At 32.2% G+C, this 19,089-nt stretch overlaps 5 protein-coding genes across 9 annotated transcripts in view; 4 read left to right on the top strand and 1 right to left on the bottom strand.

Moving 5' to 3' along the window:
- Positions 696–18,800, top strand: LOC109329617 (peroxiredoxin-2F, mitochondrial). 4 transcript variants are annotated; one of them, XM_019563314.1, is made up of 7 exons: positions 696–702; positions 872–876; positions 16,653–16,840; positions 16,944–16,973; positions 17,368–17,526; positions 18,171–18,265; positions 18,507–18,800. In XM_019563314.1, exons 3-7 carry the CDS (start codon positions 16,670–16,672, stop codon positions 18,610–18,612), a joined length of 561 nt encoding a protein of 186 aa, XP_019418859.1. In that variant the 5' UTR covers positions 696–702; positions 872–876; positions 16,653–16,669; the 3' UTR covers positions 18,613–18,800. The 4 variants fall into 4 exon arrangements, with proteins under 4 accessions (XP_019418859.1, XP_019418860.1, XP_019418861.1 ...); XM_019563315.1 differs by having other exon boundaries at positions 872–879; XM_019563316.1 differs by lacking the exons at positions 696–702; positions 872–876 and adding an exon at positions 13,441–13,445.
- LOC109329614 (NEDD8-activating enzyme E1 catalytic subunit-like) lies at positions 709–8,932 on the top strand. Its single transcript, XM_019563310.1, has 9 exons — positions 709–1,004; positions 1,228–1,430; positions 2,804–3,036; positions 3,117–3,179; positions 3,271–3,327; positions 3,455–3,576; positions 3,870–3,987; positions 4,719–5,103; positions 8,867–8,932. Exons 1-8 carry the CDS (start codon positions 739–741, stop codon positions 5,004–5,006), a joined length of 1,350 nt encoding a protein of 449 aa, XP_019418855.1. The 5' UTR covers positions 709–738; the 3' UTR covers positions 5,007–5,103; positions 8,867–8,932.
- On the top strand, positions 5,127–8,938 carry LOC109329616 (NEDD8-activating enzyme E1 catalytic subunit-like). Its single transcript, XM_019563312.1, has 7 exons — positions 5,127–5,193; positions 6,567–6,799; positions 6,880–6,942; positions 7,034–7,090; positions 7,218–7,339; positions 7,633–7,750; positions 8,482–8,938. The coding sequence occupies exons 2-7, from the start codon at positions 6,611–6,613 to the stop codon at positions 8,767–8,769; spliced, it is 837 nt and encodes a 278-aa protein (XP_019418857.1). The 5' UTR covers positions 5,127–5,193; positions 6,567–6,610; the 3' UTR covers positions 8,770–8,938.
- On the top strand, positions 12,580–13,427 carry LOC109329619. Of its 2 annotated transcripts, XM_019563318.1 has the most exons (3): positions 12,580–12,819; positions 12,911–13,146; positions 13,179–13,427. In XM_019563318.1, exons 1-2 carry the CDS (start codon positions 12,694–12,696, stop codon positions 13,139–13,141), a joined length of 357 nt encoding a protein of 118 aa, XP_019418863.1. In that variant the 5' UTR covers positions 12,580–12,693; the 3' UTR covers positions 13,142–13,146; positions 13,179–13,427. The 2 variants fall into 2 exon arrangements, with proteins under 2 accessions (XP_019418863.1, XP_019418862.1); XM_019563317.1 differs by having other exon boundaries at positions 12,581–12,819; positions 12,911–13,427.
- LOC109329613 (RNA pseudouridine synthase 6, chloroplastic-like) overlaps positions 16,627–19,089 on the bottom strand; it is a 29,183-nt gene continuing 26,720 nt past the window's right edge. The window contains exon 11 of the transcript XR_002105560.1: positions 16,627–16,637. The gene's annotated coding sequence lies outside the window, so the exon portion shown is untranslated. The remainder of the gene's footprint in view (positions 16,638–19,089) is intronic.

Below are 19,089 nucleotides of genomic sequence, written 5' to 3'. Positions count from 1 at the left end.
TATCTTGTGTTTTTGCTGAGAATATATGGAAGAGTGTTTATTCTTGGCTGGGGAAGCAGATGTCTTTGCCGGATAATTGCACTGATTTTTTCCAGCTTCATATGAACTTGTATAAGTGTAAAAAAGGGACGGATCTGTGGTCCATGATATGGTTTGCTTCTATGTGGTCTATTTGGATAATGAGAAACGAGGTTATCTTCTCTTCCAAGAATTTTAGTGTGGTTCATATTTTGGATTTAATTCAGATTAGATCTTGGACTTGGTTGTTGGCCAATAGTAAGTCCAACGATGTTTCCTTTTCTAATTGGTGTATGGATCCGAGGTCTTGTATCCTTCTTTCTTCTTAGTTTTCTCGTTGGTTTGTATTGGGTTAGCACCCCTTGTGCTTCTTAATATATTCTAAAGTTTTAAGGCGAATGTAATTTAAGCTAAAGTTAATAGATTTTAAAATTTATGCAGTGACAATATAGAACACATCATTCACCATTGAATATTACTTGTATTTATTTGATAATTTGTAGTGATTAATAAATTAATGGTAGATAATTTGCTAATAATATAAAAAATGTATTTATATTTAAATCCAAGTTAATAATGTAATGGTGAATTTATGTTAGTTAAATCCCTCACACCAACCTTGTGAGTGTTTTTAAATGGAAGTATAAGATGAGATGAAAAAGGAGAGAGTAATTTGAAAAGAGCGTAAAAAGGAAGCAACGAAATATCATAGAGTGTGAAATGGGAATGGCGAATGCAAATGGAAATCGATGGAGGGACCTTGACAAGCTTCTTCTAAGGCATGGCAATCTTGTAGGTCCCAGATTCGAACCAGGATCCGAATTGCGAGACGATCTTCAAACCTACGCTACAGTTCTTGTTGTTGGAGCTGGTGGTTTGGGATGTGAATTGCTCAAAGATTTAGCCCTCTCTGGTTTTCGAAATCTTCATGTTATTGACATGGATCGTATTGAAGTTACTAATCTCAATCGCCAATTCCTATTCAGGTTTTGTTACTTATTTTTTTGGCACTAAGGAACTAATCATTTTTGGAGTGCGGTTACTATCGGCTGTGTGACTGCTCTGTCAATAAGCGTTGCTTTCAGAAATCGAACATCTAGGACATCTAGTGGGACCTTACACAACTGTTTGACCAATGCTTTCTTGTTTATTTATTATTACGGTAATGTCTTGTTCTCTTTTTTTTTATTCGTTTTCTCTTTTTTGAAGAGTTGAAGATGTTGGAAAACCGAAGGCTGAGGTTGCTGCGAAGCGTGTGATGGAAAGAATTAGTGGTTTGAATATTGTGCCACATTTTTGCAGGATTGAGGACAAGGAAATTGATTTCTATAATGATTTTAATATTATTGCCCTTGGTCTTGATTCCCTTGAGGCACGTTCATATATCAACAATGTTGCTTGTAGTTTTCTAGGTATCTTTTCTATCTCCTCCTTTAGCTTATGTAGTTGTGTTGCTAATGTTGGAGTTTTAAATTGTGTTGTGCTCCTTTAGCTTATGTAATTGTGATGTTATGACCTATGCCCTAGCCTTTTTATTTTTAAAAAGCACAAGACACAGTGTTTTAAACTGCGCTCTGCAACCGCAATTGTGGTTTTGGGAGTCTCGGCAACTGCATCCACATTTTCCCACACTTTTCTGCAATTGCGGTAACTACAACCACAATTTAAACTTGCAGTCACACCTAAGCTTCTTGAACATCTATTTAACCAAGCAGGCTAAGACTTTAATTAGTTTAACATTTATTTAATATGTGTTATAACTTTATATGATAATGAATTTAGAGTGTTATATTATTTATTAATATATACATAGTGTATTTATTTTCTACAGAAGTATTAATATGTGGACACTATGTATTTATATGTTTACACAGTGCCCATTTCCACTCTTTCAGTGCAATCATTGTACATATGAACTCCCTTTAACCATGGCTTTGCTTCTCTAATTTGTGGACAAATAACGGATTTCCCACCATGTGTTATAGTGATAAGTTTTGAAGAGTGAATCACCTGACGATCATTAAGTTATCACTGGGTTTATATACAAACTCATGGAGTCCAATTCTCTCATACCTTGTATGTACACTAGTAAAACTCATGTAACTAATCTAACTGATCCATTACAATAAGTACCTGGCTGATTAGCGTAACCAGTACCACTTACCTGACCAGGCTCTAAATTAACTAACTGTGATATTCCTATGTTTAGCTTTTTCTTTATTTGGGGCCGTGATAGCTTAATTCTTATTTCTCAGTAAAATTATTTATAGAATTATAGATCAACAAATTTTGATATATAAGCCTGTTACTATCAGACCAGGTGGAAACCGAATCTTAATCAATGGCAAGAGTAGCAAGAATATTTCTTATGTATGGAAACCATATATATTTTCAACATAGTTAAGTTACCAATTGCATGTAACACTTAATAATTCTTTCACAAATTTTAGATGTTGAGATTTTGTAGACTTTGCTTTCACATCTTCCATAAACAATCCTTCAAGTTTCATCTAATGCATGAAATTCCAGAGTTCAACTTAAGTCCTTAACTTTTTTACTTGTGTTGATTACGAGCCAAAATACCTTTTCCTTTTCTTCTTTAATAAAAGAATCATATCTCTAGGCATTTGGACCTAAAGCATGCCTGCTGTATAAGGCTATTCATTTCTTGGTGTCATATGTGACCTCAACTATGTAAAATTTCAACCTTTCATGCCATCTCCCCAAAGTTCACTGCTAATTGCTTATGCTAATTTCTGGTTTCTGTTCCCCTTGGTAAATCTAGAATATGATTCTAATGACAATCCACGGGAAGAAACAATCAAACCTATGGTTGATGGCGGGACTGAAGGTTTCAAAGGCCATGCTAGGGTTATCTTGCCAGGGATCACACCATGCTTTGAGTGCACCATATGGCTTTTCCCACCTCAAGTGAAGTTTCCCTTGTGCACCCTAGCAGAAACCCCTAGAACGGCTGCCCATTGTATTGAATATGCTCACTTAATTAAATGGAATGAGGTATTTCACTGCTTTGTCTCTGATTTCGTTCTTTGTTATTTTCTAGAATCCATTATTGAAAATGAAGATTTGCTTTATAGGTTCATGGGGGAACTGCTTTTGATCCAGATAATCCTGAGCATATGAAATGGGTCTATGATGAGGTAGCCATTATTTTTATAAGTAGTTTCTTGACCATTTAATATATATTTTTATCCCATTAATTACACGTTTCACTATTGTTTTTTTACATAGGCAGTCAAGAGGGCTGAGCTTTTTGGCATTCCAGGGGTTACTTATTCATTTACTCAGGTATAACTTGCTTGATGTGTAAGATTTTGAATGGAATGTCTGATATTCTGCCATTGATTTTGTTTTCCCTTGTGATGTTGTCTGAGTATATTTTTATCATTTCTAAGCAGTTAATTGTTTTGAACAGGGTGTTGTGAAGAACATAATACCTGCTATAGCTTCCACAAATGCTATTATATCAGCTGCATGTGCACTGGAAACATTGAAGATTGCAACAGAGTGCAGCAAAACTATGTCAAATTATTTAACGTGTGTCCCCTCTCTTCTATATTATTTGGCGTTTACTATTCTATGTATCTTGCACATTTTATGCACATGGTTATGATACACGATACCAAAAAAGAAGGCATTTTTAACGTCTCTTTAGATTTTAGACTTCATTCTTGCCTAGCTACATTTTTTTTATAAAAAAGAAGGAAGAAAGATGCAAACTCTATATCTTACGTGCCGGAAATTATTTACGGATTTTATCATTATTATGTAATTCAACACTAAGTGTCACGTATGGGCAATGCTTATTGATTCTTTCATGTTTGGTGCAGGTATAATGGATCAGAAGGCCTCCACACTAAAGTGGCAGAATTTGAAAGGGATAAAGACTGTCTTGTCTGTGGTCCTGGTGTACTTATTGAACTGGACCCTTCAATCACATTACAGAAGGTTATTTGGATTCCTATCATCTTGGTTTCTTCATATTATTACTATTTATGAATTCAGTGAATTTCTGTGTTTCAAGTTCTTTTTACATTGTTGAAGTTATTAGTTGTTACAATGGCCAACCATTTGTTGACATATTGGAAGTGTAATTTTATTTAGTTTTGGCTAAGAAGCACTAACATTGACATGTGACACTATAGATGGACAAGGATACAGACACCACAAATCTTAAGTGTCCCGTTAGGATTTGAAGTGTCCTGTCTGACACTTGCATACTTCCTCATTTGAAGTTTTTATGCGTCAAAGGTTTTGCTGGCTACGTATAATTAAAAGCTATCCTGACTTTGAAAGTGAGCCTTTTGCTGATACCCCTTCAAAGGTTTCACTATTTTATAATTAATGAAAAGAGTCACACCCTCCATTTGCTGAAAGATGTATTTTTTATGATATTGGTATGAACCTTGGGAGAACCACACCACAAATGCTAGCCATTGTGGTTGCAGAGCACAGGGTGCCAAGGTCATATAAACCCCATACTGGAATCTCATACTTCTGATGTGGGATTTAAGTATCATACTTTGCAATTGGATCCTAATTTCTTAACAGATATATTCACTTTTTAGTAAGTACTTTGATTTTGATTGCTGTTTTTACTTATAGTTGAATTTAAGCAAGCCATATATCTCAATGCATATTTCCCTTCTGTTGTTTTTTTAATCAAACTGTTGGAACAGTTCATGGATCTTCTGGAAGAACATCCTAAGTTGCAGTTGTCAAAAGCAAGCATTACACACCGAGGAAAGAATCTGTACATGCAAGCCCCCCCAGTATTGGAAGAAATGACTAGATCAAACCTGGGTGTACCAGTTTTTGACCTTATGGGTAAACTATCCAAGGACATAGTCCATGTGAATGGTATGACAAGCAAGAATGACCAAAAATTCTCCTGTCTGAGAAAATTACGTGTTGTTTTCAAGGGAGTCGATGGGATCGCTGATATGGATACAGCTGGAGGAGCATAATTTTGGACATCCAAATATACATCTTGAAACTTTTAGGATTTAACAAGCACAATTGTTGAGTCAGTGTTTGAGGTCACATGAAAATGGTATTGGTAAGGTATGGTTAACATATTCTATATTATTGCCCTTGGTCTTGATTCCCTTGAGGCACGTTCATATATCAACAATGTTGCTTGTAGTTTTCTAGGTATCTTTTCTATCTCCTCCTTTAGCTTATGTAGTTGTGTTGCTAATGTTGGAGTTTTAAATTGTGTTGTGCTCCTTTAGCTTATGTAATTGTGATGTTATGACCTATGCCCTAGCCTTTTTATTTTTAAAAAGCACAAGACACAGTGTTTTAAACTGCGCTCTGCAACCGCAATTGTGGTTTTGGGAGTCTCGGCAACTGCATCCACATTTTCCCACACTTTTCTGCAATTGCGGTAACTACAACCACAATTTAAACTTGCAGTCACACCTAAGCTTCTTGAACATCTATTTAACCAAGCAGGCTAAGACTTTAATTAGTTTAACATTTATTTAATATGTGTTATAACTTTATATGATAATGAATTTAGAGTGTTATATTATTTATTAATATATACATAGTGTATTTATTTTCTACAGAAGTATTAATATGTGGACACTATGTATTTATATGTTTACACAGTGCCCATTTCCACTCTTTCAGTGCAATCATTGTACATATGAACTCCCTTTAACCATGGCTTTGCTTCTCTAATTTGTGGACAAATAACGGATTTCCCACCATGTGTTATAGTGATAAGTTTTGAAGAGTGAATCACCTGACGATCATTAAGTTATCACTGGGTTTATATACAAACTCATGGAGTCCAATTCTCTCATACCTTGTATGTACACTAGTAAAACTCATGTAACTAATCTAACTGATCCATTACAATAAGTACCTGGCTGATTAGCGTAACCAGTACCACTTACCTGACCAGGCTCTAAATTAACTAACTGTGATATTCCTATGTTTAGCTTTTTCTTTATTTGGGGCCGTGATAGCTTAATTCTTATTTCTCAGTAAAATTATTTATAGAATTATAGATCAACAAATTTTGATATATAAGCCTGTTACTATCAGACCAGGTGGAAACCGAATCTTAATCAATGGCAAGAGTAGCAAGAATATTTCTTATGTATGGAAACCATATATATTTTCAACATAGTTAAGTTACCAATTGCATGTAACACTTAATAATTCTTTCACAAATTTTAGATGTTGAGATTTTGTAGACTTTGCTTTCACATCTTCCATAAACAATCCTTCAAGTTTCATCTAATGCATGAAATTCCAGAGTTCAACTTAAGTCCTTAACTTTTTTACTTGTGTTGATTACGAGCCAAAATACCTTTTCCTTTTCTTCTTTAATAAAAGAATCATATCTCTAGGCATTTGGACCTAAAGCATGCCTGCTGTATAAGGCTATTCATTTCTTGGTGTCATATGTGACCTCAACTATGTAAAATTTCAACCTTTCATGCCATCTCCCCAAAGTTCACTGCTAATTGCTTATGCTAATTTCTGGTTTCTGTTCCCCTTGGTAAATCTAGAATATGATTCTAATGACAATCCACGGGAAGAAACAATCAAACCTATGGTTGATGGCGGGACTGAAGGTTTCAAAGGCCATGCTAGGGTTATCTTGCCAGGGATCACACCATGCTTTGAGTGCACCATATGGCTTTTCCCACCTCAAGTGAAGTTTCCCTTGTGCACCCTAGCAGAAACCCCTAGAACGGCTGCCCATTGTATTGAATATGCTCACTTAATTAAATGGAATGAGGTATTTCACTGCTTTGTCTCTGATTTCGTTCTTTGTTATTTTCTAGAATCCATTATTGAAAATGAAGATTTGCTTTATAGGTTCATGGGGGAACTGCTTTTGATCCAGATAATCCTGAGCATATGAAATGGGTCTATGATGAGGTAGCCATTATTTTTATAAGTAGTTTCTTGACCATTTAATATATATTTTTATCCCATTAATTACACGTTTCACTATTGTTTTTTTACATAGGCAGTCAAGAGGGCTGAGCTTTTTGGCATTCCAGGGGTTACTTATTCATTTACTCAGGTATAACTTGCTTGATGTGTAAGATTTTGAATGGAATGTCTGATATTCTGCCATTGATTTTGTTTTCCCTTGTGATGTTGTCTGAGTATATTTTTATCATTTCTAAGCAGTTAATTGTTTTGAACAGGGTGTTGTGAAGAACATAATACCTGCTATAGCTTCCACAAATGCTATTATATCAGCTGCATGTGCACTGGAAACATTGAAGATTGCAACAGAGTGCAGCAAAACTATGTCAAATTATTTAACGTGTGTCCCCTCTCTTCTATATTATTTGGCGTTTACTATTCTATGTATCTTGCACATTTTATGCACATGGTTATGATACACGATACCAAAAAAGAAGGCATTTTTAACGTCTCTTTAGATTTTAGACTTCATTCTTGCCTAGCTACATTTTTTTTATAAAAAAGAAGGAAGAAAGATGCAAACTCTATATCTTACGTGCCGGAAATTATTTACGGATTTTATCATTATTATGTAATTCAACACTAAGTGTCACGTATGGGCAATGCTTATTGATTCTTTCATGTTTGGTGCAGGTATAATGGATCAGAAGGCCTCCACACTAAAGTGGCAGAATTTGAAAGGGATAAAGACTGTCTTGTCTGTGGTCCTGGTGTACTTATTGAACTGGACCCTTCAATCACATTACAGAAGGTTATTTGGATTCCTATCATCTTGGTTTCTTCATATTATTACTATTTATGAATTCAGTGAATTTCTGTGTTTCAAGTTCTTTTTACATTGTTGAAGTTATTAGTTGTTACAATGGCCAACCATTTGTTGACATATTGGAAGTGTAATTTTATTTAGTTTTGGCTAAGAAGCACTAACATTGACATGTGACACTATAGATGGACAAGGATACAGACACCACAAATCTTAAGTGTCCCGTTAGGATTTGAAGTGTCCTGTCTGACACTTGCATACTTCCTCATTTGAAGTTTTTATGCGTCAAAGGTTTTGCTGGCTACGTATAATTAAAAGCTATCCTGACTTTGAAAGTGAGCCTTTTGCTGATACCCCTTCAAAGGTTTCACTATTTTATAATTAATGAAAAGAGTCACACCCTCCATTTGCTGAAAGATGTATTTTTTATGATATTGGTATGAACCTTGGGAGAACCACACCACAAATGCTAGCCATTGTGGTTGCAGAGCACAGGGTGCCAAGGTCATATAAACCCCATACTGGAATCTCATACTTCTGATGTGGGATTTAAGTATCATACTTTGCAATTGGATCCTAATTTCTTAACAGATATATTCACTTTTTAGTAAGTACTTTGATTTTGATTGCTGTTTTTACTTATAGTTGAATTTAAGCAAGCCATATATCTCAATGCATATTTCCCTTCTGTTGTTTTTTTAATCAAACTGTTGGAACAGTTCATGGATCTTCTGGAAGAACATCCTAAGTTGCAGTTGTCAAAAGCAAGCATTACACACCGAGGAAAGAATCTGTACATGCAAGCCCCCCCAGTATTGGAAGAAATGACTAGATCAAACCTGGGTGTACCAGTTTTTGACCTTATGGGTAAACTATCCAAGGACATAGTCCATGTGAATGGTATGACAAGCAAGAATGACCAAAAATTCTCCTGTCTGAGAAAATTACGTGTTGTTTTCAAGGGAGTCGATGGGATCGCTGATATGGATACAGCTGGAGGAGCATAATTTTGGACATCCAAATATACATCTTGAAACTTTTAGGATTTAACAAGCACAATTGTTGAGTCAGTGTTTGAGGTCACATGAAAATGGTATTGGTAAGGTATGGTTAACATATTCTACCCTGTAAAACTTATTCATTTGATGGCTGGGTTAGTCCATATGATTTGAATCATTGTTTTGATTTGTTGCCTTAGGGTAATTTTTTATGGCTCTTCCATTTCATCTCTTGTCATAGTTGACAAGATCAAGATCTTACGCAAGATCAGAATGGGTAGATGAGAACATAAAACGTATGAACGTAACACGAATAGTAAGATCCTATCAAATATTGATTTTTTTAGATATACATATACTCAGAATATTAAAATCTTCAACTTTCTCTATTGCTATAAAAGTAGCATTTCATAAAACTTAAACTTCCAACATCAAAATATATGCATACAACAAAACTAACATGCTAACATAATCAACTACAGTATTTTATAGAAAAAACACCAACAAGTATCAGAGTTTATTATTATATAAGAATAAAATATCTCTTGATATAAGGAGATAAGTTATATCTTCTTACCAATGAAATCATGACATATATCCTATTTCATTATTTTCTATAAAAGTATTTCTAAAACTAAATAAAATAGTACACATGTCATAATTTTCTTGGCTGGATGAGATAAATTATTGCATACTATGAGAAGATATATTTTTCTCTCTTATTATATTACATACATACTATATTACACATATATATATTTGTTATAATATGTATGTGGAAATATCATGTAGGAAATTTCATATTTTATATAGCCTACACATATATTATAATAGTATGTATGTGGAAAGTGGAACAAAAGCATAACACAACAAAAACACATAAAAAGGAAGATATAGAACATAACAAAGGCAATACTCTGAGTATCATTTTTCTCCCATTGTACATTACAACATAAAAGAAAGAACATCACTTTAGAAAGTATAAGGAAACAAATATATTGAAGATGAAAATGATAATAAGGAAAAGTCTTGAAAATGAAATCTTTGGGAGCTTTTTTCGTGGCTGTAACTTCTACTTCTATTATGGTTATGGTTTGTTTGTTATTTTGCAATTTAGTGGTTAGAAGAATTTGGGCCATGTGTTTTCTCTTCTATATGGGGTTTAAAAGATGAGGATTTTGCAATTTAGGGTTTTTGCCATAAAACATAAAATCACAATGAAACAACGATTTTATGATCTACGATCTTCCCCAACGATCTCATTGACAGTGGTGACATCACATTTAAAATGGGCACGTGACTCGTTAACTCTTGAAAATTCGTAAGATTTACCAATCCGACAAATTAAATCGCGATCTAGCTACTATGGTGCTGGTACTGAGAAGAAGAAAAATGGTCCTAAAAAGGAAGCTTATTAAAGTGGTACCTTCTGGATTTGTGAGGATAAGTAATCAAATATAAACTTGTGTGGTACAATGTAAATGGTGTAGATATTGAGTTAAGTCTGATATCTGATTGAGGTGTAAAGTTTGAACTAGTTCATTAGCAAGTCCTGTACTGCAAATAGTTTTAAGGTGGGGTGGCAACTTGTTCTGTTGAGGAGTTGCTGTGATTTTTACATGCCATTTTATGATGTTGTGAGTTAATTCTAGGTGAATTGTCATATAGGAATTGAATTGAAGAAGCTGGAAATAAGGGCCATCAGAAAAATAAACCAATCTTGGTAACATACCTGAAAAGCTTAACGTTTAAAATAATGTTTTGTCTCTTCCTTTAGGTATAATAAATAGTCTTGTTTTGGTAAAAGAATTTTGAACTGTTAAGTTTTTTTAAATTTACTTCATATTTTGCATATTCAATAATGTGAATTAATGAGAAGATCTTAGATTTACCTAAAATTAATTTAGAGTAAATTTAAAAAACTTAATTTTGAGTAACTGAATCCCATCTTTTTTTAAATCCATAAATTTAATGTTATAGATTAACTAAAAGTTTTATCTAATATAAGAGATCATTAGGAAAAAAAATGGGTGTATTCTAATTTGAAAATATATTTTTTTACTGACGATAAATTAGAAATAATAAAATTATGACAAATAACTATTACTTCCTTTATACTATAAGTAATAAAATATAGATTATTATCATCATTAGCGTTTTGAGATATTTCCTGTGTCGCTCATAATTTTTTTAATTTAATATTTTAGATTAATACTCTCTTAGATGATATATATAAAGTAATTTTTTTTACAAGTAAAAGAAATAAAAGTAGAAAGTTTATTTTTAAAGATGGACTTTCAATTATTATATAAGATTAAAGGTTAAAATTTGATTAATATAAATGACATTAGTTAAAAGTGATAAACACAATATCTCAAAAGATGAATAATTCCTTATTGAGAAGACATGGAAATGAATGAGATGATACCACTACATAGAACCCATGGATTAATAAACAAAGATTTATGGAACCAAATTAGAATTTCATAAGTTTCATACACGTCCATTTAAATAAATAGAGGAGTAAGCACTAATTAAATAGCATATCTGAAAATCAGTTGATGTGAAATATGGACTAAAAGCCAATAATATTAATTTCCAAACCTTCCCTCATGTGACGACCGACAAACACTATACGGCTATGCAAGTTGGGAATTGCTACACTCATCAACCACTCATAATCAAACCAAAAATTCTTACGTACACTACAGCACTTCAAAAAAATCTCAATAAAAGTTTGATTTAGATATTATTATTTATTATTCAAGTTTAATTTTACAATATAATTATACTTTTCATAGTGGTGAATTGTGGTTTAAATTTTTTTAATGCTAACTTGAAAGTGTATCAAAATTAAATTAAACCATGAAGAATATACAAAAGATTCTCTAATCAAAACCCTTGTCATAGAACTTGTGTCTTTGTTGTGGACTTATTCTTAAACGATCCTATGTACTGTTTTTCTACCACTGGATCCTGTGCAATTAGTTCAACATGTAGATCCACCGACTTATATACGAATAATAATTTTGTCTCATTGTTTGGTTGGTTAAATCTTAACCATGAGTAAGCCACAAGAAGATAGAAAAACAGATAAGAAACCTTTGTGACAAAAACTCATTTTTAACCTATGCATGTTAAGTATATAGTATGAATATATTAAGCTATAGTATACTCTTTTTTTGGGATGATAAGGTGAGAGAATTAAGGTCCCATCTTACAATCAAGTTGGTTATAGGGATTGAATATCTAGATGAGATATCTGGACATGGGTTGTTTTCTGCTGTTCCTCATCTTTTTCCCACAATAGGATAATATCACAACACACTTTCATGATTCTATTGGGGTTTTTGTGGATCTTAGCCAGATTGGACAATTGTGAACATGACCCCACCAACCCACATGATCATCCCAAACATAGTTATGCCGAGTCAGATATTGTCTCATATATTGTCTCGGGTTAATGAAAATGAATCAAAAACTATAATAATAATGAATATTTTAAATTTTCAGTCGACATAATATATTTTTATTGGTCTGAGACAATAATACATGGTCCGAAACAATAAATCTTTATTCAATTATCCCATATATTTTGGACAAGGATTTGTTATCCCCAAACATAGTCCTAAATCTGTCTCGAACCAATTAAAATATGTTATATCAGTTAAAAAAATTAAATATTAATAATTTTTTCTATTTTTGTTTCATTTTGATTGATTCAGGACATACTTAAAAACGTGCTTGGAGAGAATAGATCTTGTCCTATATCTCAACTCACCCACCATACCTTTTTTCTATATAAACATATATGTCCACATTTTTTGGAGAAAAAAAAAAGAAAGAAAGCCATACATAGTTGAAAGAGTAAAATTAGAAACTCTAATACTTGGTTTCATTCCAAATTAGAGAACTCTTTTAGATTACACAAATATGGAGGTTGCTTTGGAACTTGAAGATGATCTATTTTTTGCTAACATTAGCAAGGAAATTGCCCTACTAATTATGGATGAAGATGAAGAAGACCCTCTTGCTTCTTGTCCTAAACACTCTTTTCAGGTTCTTCACTACTTGCATCTCTTCAAAAAACATGCACCACTTTTTCTTCTACCAATTAGTCCTAACATGCTTAAACTATTATTTGTTTCAGGCTTTTTCTAGAGAAATTCATCCTCCTGCACAATTTGCTTTCATCTATGAGCAAAATTTGAGAAGAGAAAGCAAAGGAACAGGTGTGTTTATCCCTCAAGCAACACAACCAAGGAGGGAGCAAAGGAAAGTAAGATCTAGTTCATATGCAAAAAATCAAAAGCAGTCTCAAGATACAAAAATGGTTTCTCATCAAGTTCCTAACAAGAATTCTTTCAAACCAAGAAATTAATGGTTGAGTATGTGTATGCATACTCCTTCTAAAAAGGTGGTGAAGTTTGGAAATTCTACTGATTAATTTCATTACCAAGTTTGGTTATTTGTGTGGTATAATTCTTTAGCATTTAGGCAATAATTCTATGGTTAATTAATTCCTATATATTGTTTATGTATAGGTGATTATGTATGTACATGGGAAAACCATAGATACTTTAAATATTAGTCATTATATAGGAAGGTTTACCCAAGGTTTTGTAACCCTCCATTAAGGATAAGCATTTCTTTATTATTTGGTTTCATATAATAAGCTTGTCCTTGTTTCAATCAATGATATTAATGATACTATTTCTTTCAAAAATAAATTGTTTTCTTTTCTAGTCATTGTATAATTGCAAGTTATCCTTTGTTTTTGTTTTACATATTCATCAACTTAGTGTGTTTGCTTAGATTGGAAATATAGAATAAAAAGTGACACTATATCAAAATCAAAATCATTCATTAAGGTTAAATTTTTATATCAGGTTTCAATCACTAGTAGTAAATAGAGATAGAATTTTGCTAATCAAGACTAAAGGAAAAAGCTCCAAAAACAGCTTTTCTGCAAAACAACCAAAAAGAAAAAGACTAAGACTAATTATATTGTTCACTTTGTAATTAGATATTTAGACCCTATTACGGCATCGTTGGAAAAGTGGTGTATATGATTGAAAATTAGCATAAACAAAAGGATTTGCCTTTAATAATAAAACTTTTATGCAATTATTATTCTTATCTCACTCTTTCTTAGAGTAAGATTTACTCTTTAGAATGTCTAATATGGTTGTTAAGGAGTCTCAACCTATCCTCCTTTTCTCTTTTCTTACAAGAAACATTCTTCACACTCAACAAAATTAATTTTCTTTCATGTATCTCATCCATATAAACAAACCATATTTTAAAGATGAGATAAAATTCATCTTTTGGAATAAGCTTTTTATATTGTTAGTTCTTCATCCACATTGATAGTGTAAAAAACTTTATGTCGATAATATATAGATATTAAAGATTTATGAACAAAAAACTCCAAAGGCGCCATGTTCTATGAGCCCAAACTATATGATTAAATAAATTATCCTCTATTTTTTGAGGATCGGTGACTCCTTCCCCTTCTTCAAACTCCAATTCATATTTTTTATAAAAAAATTTCTGATTAACGATAAAATAAGATCCATTTTGAATCATAAAATACCATGTCAAAAGCCAATTGTATATTATTTCAATCCTTATTTACCCTTTTTATTTGAAAGATGCTTTTTATTCTTCACCAATCAGCCACACCTCTTCACATCAATATAAATAGCAGAATCAGTATATACAGATGTAAAAGTCTAAGGAATCAACTTAAACAATTAATTTATTTTTCTATGAAATACTAGATAGCTATGTGTTAATACAATTCTCACTCAATAGTTCAGAGATAGATTCTGCAGAACATTCAATCCAAATGTTAAAGTCAACGTTCTTAGCTAATGAACAAGAAAGTCAACTACAAAAATACATGGTTGAGGAACATCACTTGACTAAGAAGTAATTATAGAGAAAAAATATATGAATGAAAATAGTTTCATTAAATGATAAACATGAAGGAAGCATCTCTGCCACCCATTTGTGCTATTCATTGGTTCCATGGCTGGCCTAGCTGCTCAGTGTTATGGCTTATCCACTCATAATAACATTATCCTAATCCAATAAAATTGTGATACCAACTAATTTTTTTTGAATAATAATGTAAAACATATATATTAATTTTTATTAGTTATCAAAATTTTATTGAAATAAAATAGAATTAGAGATATATTTTTAGGACATGTGATCTTCATTTATCGACTCCAAAATCCCTTGTTTATTTATATCAAAGAAAATGAAGGTATGTGAGGTATTGATTTAAATCTACATTCTGCGTCACTACATATACCAATATATTAAGATTTTGTGAATCACCAAAATATCATTGTATCTGCAATTGAAGTAGCATTGAATGCATTTGGTGGAAATTGATTAAGCCTTGCTTAAGTATGTTACTAGCAGAATGAATCTCAGAGTTTATAGACAAGCCGACAAGGATAGATGCACACTCAATCAGGGGTGTGCATGTATTACCTTATATAGGTAACATTTTTGCACCCTTATTTGTTATGTACCAACAACAAAGTGTTGTTTGTAGTATAAGTTTTTACTAAATCTGTAGAATGATAAAAATTTTAAGAGTTCGATTTCTTAAAGCAACATTTGTTAGGAAGGTAGTCACGAACCCCAGAAGAATTAATTCTTTATCCAAAAGGGTAAAAAGTATAATTGGTAGTACCAAAAATAATTATGTTAATATTATTCATTTGCCATATATATTGTGGACAACTTAATTAGTGTGCTGATTGGATCAATAGTTAGAAGAGTTAAATTGATTGCATTAAAAAAATCTAATTTTTTTATAATAATTAATATTATTTAATAATTTTATACTTAAAATTTAAAAACACTCTTATACATAATTAGTGAATTAAACAATAAAAAAAATATTGTACTATAAAAAATGAAAGAAATGAGTTACAAACATCATTACACAATTATATTTTATATTTTAATTATAACAAAAGGACAAATAAATTTAAATTTAATTCAATAAAACTAATATTTTATTATGACATAAGCTAACAAATTACAACAAAAACTTCAATAATAACAAACATAAATATATTGATTTGTTTGGTTTGAACGACTAAATCACCAATTTCATGTGTAAAATAGTTGAATCGAACCAAACCATATCAATTCTGACTCATGGACAATTCGGTGAGCGACTGAAATCGGTCAAATATCTATTCTAGTTCGTACCATTCAATCGGAGTCGAATTTAATAATATTGCACTCATGCAACATGCACCTCTGACAAATCCACCGTTGATTATAGGAGAATTGATATTAATATACAAACATCTTTCTTATAATTTGTGACCATGGTGATGGAGGAAAGAACTACTTGCCCTAGAGAAAAGTTTGAGGGAGATTTATTTAAGATGCTTGAACTAAGTTAATAAATGGGGGACAAATCTAACGACTTCTAAATTGGTCTACAACTACACACATAATAAAACTTCATACTTGGAAATTGGAATGCATGTCAAGTTAAAAGGAAAATGAGTCAACCATTAATTTCTTCAATACTCATATGAGCCATCAAATAATTGCCTCTTTCACATTGGCCTAAAACTTTTATACTAAGTTTTACAAAATAAAAACATTCAAACAAAAACTACTTAACTTCAAACAAACACAATTGTAAGTTTGTAACCAAAAATCAATTTTCTCAATGCCTACTAAAATGGGACACAACATAAGAACAAAGCCTAAAAACGAAGCCCTTAATAAAAGAGGCCCATAAACATTAAAATATTCCATTTATGTCCTCACAAAGAACACCAATAAAAGAAAGAAAAGATTCCTAAAAAGTTGTTTGTTAACAATGGCATCTGCTATAATGAAGAGAGCTTCTTCTTCTTCAACCATGAGATCAATTTCACTTTCTGCAGTTCTTAGGATCAGAAATTATGCCAAGGTTGCAAATGGGTCTGATATAGTTTCGGCTGCACCCAATGTTTCTCTCCAAAAAGCACGTTCATGGGATGAAGGTGTCTCATCCAAATTCTCCACCACTCCTATCAAAGATATCTTCAAGGTTTCATTTTTTTAATGCCATTCTAATTTTCAAACCATTTTTTCATTTGGGTCAATTACTAACATAGTTTTTTTTGTTATTCTCGCTTAATTTGATGTTTCAGGACAAAAAAGTTGTAATCTTTGGACTCCCAGTAAGTTAAATTTGGAATTTTATCTATGGTGATAATTTACTTGTTTTGGAAAGTTCAGTATTATTTGAATTTTTAACATGTCAGAATTGATATTTCATGTATTACTAGCAATGGAATTGTTTTATAAAATGTAGTTTCAGCACCCAAAAAAGAAGTGTTTTTTTGGTTTTACATTTCAGGCCTGTTTTTTAAGCTATTTCCACACACAAAATGTTTTTTTAATCTCTTGACATTTACATGTTTGATTGGCTGAGCTTAATAAAAGCTGAAATCTGATTTACATTATGCAATCAAAACACACTTTAAATATTTTGGAATCACTTTTTTTATGTTCAACAGTCAAGCCCTTAAATCCAAACCAGTGTTTTTGATGCATTGACTATTTATTTCTCAGGGTGCATACACAGGAGTTTGTTCCAGCAAACATGTTCCTACTTACAAAGATAACATTGATAAATTTAAGGCTAAGGGGATTGACTCTGTTGTTTGTGTGGCCATTAATGACCCATATACTATTAATGCATGGGCAGAGAAACTTCAAGCCAAAGATGCTGTAAGTTGTCCCTGTCTTTTTTCTATGTATCAAAGGCTTCATTTCCTGTATGTACTTTGAGTTTTTTTTCATCCTTAGCATTTACGTTGGTGATTAAACTATAACTTTTACTTTTTAGCCTTGAAGAACTATTATGCTGGATTTTCGTTGCCAATTTCTTGTATCTCGATTAATGGATCATTAATTCTGTAAAATCATTTTAGAGTAGTTAGGAATCTCCTTGTGCCCCGTTGTCATGTTATTAGTCTCATTCATGAGCTTGTCCCAAGTTTAGGCTTAGGTATTGCAATGCATCAACTTCAACAGTTTGCTACAAATACCGCAACTGGTAGCATTAACTATAAAAGATAAGAAGAAGGGTATGAAAGACAAACTTAGTTTTAATAAAGGGCATGCTCTTTTTTTATTCCTATGCATGTATCCGATTGACTGAAATACTTGAAGTTGAAACTGAAAGTTGTCGTAATTCTTGATGTACAAAACGAACAAATGGGTTTATGAGAACTTCAATCTCTGGGAATCTGTAGTTTTTAAATCCATGGGAATATTGAACTTTTTGAGTATGCACAATATTTACTGGCCGATGGTATTCCGGATTCCTATTGTTTTCGGCATTGATAGTATTGCGTTTTTGTTGGTTCCAGATTGAGTTTTATGGGGACTTTGATGGTAGCTTTCACAAAAGCTTGGAATTAGTTACTGATCTCTCTGGTGCTTTGCTCGGAAAAAGATCTGAAAGGTATATTATATATCCTCCTTGAAGTAAGATGGATGCAACATAGTGAATAAGTTATGAAATTATATAGAAATATTAAGATAGCAAAACATATACTTAACATTTAACAATGTCACTATTTAAAGAAGAAAGGTTACTTATGCATTTTATGCTGTTTACAAGAGAGTGTTAGCAACACAATGCATTGTCTTTCATTAATCATTATTGATTTCATTTCTCAAGAGTGGCTTCTGTTTCCATGTAGGTGGTCAGCATATGTGGTAGATGGAAAGATTATGGCTCTTAATATTGAAGAAGCTCCATCTGATGTCAAGGTTTCCGGCGCCGACACCATTTTGGGACAGATTTGAACTTTCTGCTTGTTTGTATGCATGGAATAAGTCTTCAATGAGATGCACCTCATGTTTCCAAACTGATTTCATGTGAGGTTTTAATGGTTCACTTGTTTTGTTTTTAAGTATTGAACTTCTTTTGTGTCACTTCAGGACATGTTGTCCAGTTATTTACACTATAATTGATTCATCTTTTGCCATGGCTACTCACTCTGTCACTCTTTCAATTGCCAATAAACCTAACAACTTGACATCGTTCAAAATTTGAATCCTATTTAGTTTGATAAACTTGGTGAGTTGAATTTCAGCTGATTATTGAATTCGTTAAATAAATGAGGCAAACTTGAGTAAATACATATTGATTTCATATATATATATAGTAACTCAAGTAGGAACAAAGTGTAATACAAATGTACATAGATAATTACTTTAATTACTTAGAAGCTAGTTAATGATTACATGATTATTTAAAAAATATGTGTGTCTATCTTTTAA

The sequence above is a fragment of the Lupinus angustifolius genome, chromosome LG16 (genome assembly GCF_001865875.1).
Source record: "Lupinus angustifolius cultivar Tanjil chromosome LG16, LupAngTanjil_v1.0, whole genome shotgun sequence".
Classification (NCBI taxonomy): Eukaryota; Viridiplantae; Streptophyta; class Magnoliopsida; order Fabales; family Fabaceae; genus Lupinus; species Lupinus angustifolius.
The sequence above is the reverse complement of the archived record's forward strand: the minus strand, read 5'-3'. Positions and strand labels throughout refer to the sequence as shown.

Coding starts and splice junctions, on each gene's coding strand:
- LOC109329614 (XM_019563310.1), top strand. CDS start 739: ATGGGAATGGCGAATGCAAATGGAAATCGATGGAGGGACCTTGACAAG. Junction 3,037..3,116: donor ACTTAATTAAATGGAATGAG/GTATTTCACTGC, acceptor TTTGCTTTATAG/GTTCATGGGGGAACTGCTTT. Junction 3,328..3,454: donor TTACTTATTCATTTACTCAG/GTATAACTTGCT, acceptor TGTTTTGAACAG/GGTGTTGTGAAGAACATAAT.
- LOC109329616 (XM_019563312.1), top strand. CDS start 6,611: ATGGTTGATGGCGGGACTGAAGGTTTCAAAGGCCATGCTAGGGTTATC. Junction 7,340..7,632: donor ACTATGTCAAATTATTTAAC/GTGTGTCCCCTC, acceptor TGTTTGGTGCAG/GTATAATGGATCAGAAGGCC. Junction 7,751..8,481: donor CTTCAATCACATTACAGAAG/GTTATTTGGATT, acceptor CTGTTGGAACAG/TTCATGGATCTTCTGGAAGA.
- LOC109329619 (XM_019563318.1), top strand. CDS start 12,694: ATGGAGGTTGCTTTGGAACTTGAAGATGATCTATTTTTTGCTAACATT. Junction 12,820..12,910: donor GTCCTAAACACTCTTTTCAG/GTTCTTCACTAC, acceptor TATTTGTTTCAG/GCTTTTTCTAGAGAAATTCA.
- LOC109329617 (XM_019563313.1), top strand. CDS start 16,628: ATGGCATCTGCTATAATGAAGAGAGCTTCTTCTTCTTCAACCATGAGA. Junction 17,527..18,170: donor AACTTCAAGCCAAAGATGCT/GTAAGTTGTCCC, acceptor TGTTGGTTCCAG/ATTGAGTTTTATGGGGACTT. Junction 18,266..18,506: donor CTCGGAAAAAGATCTGAAAG/GTATATTATATA, acceptor GTTTCCATGTAG/GTGGTCAGCATATGTGGTAG.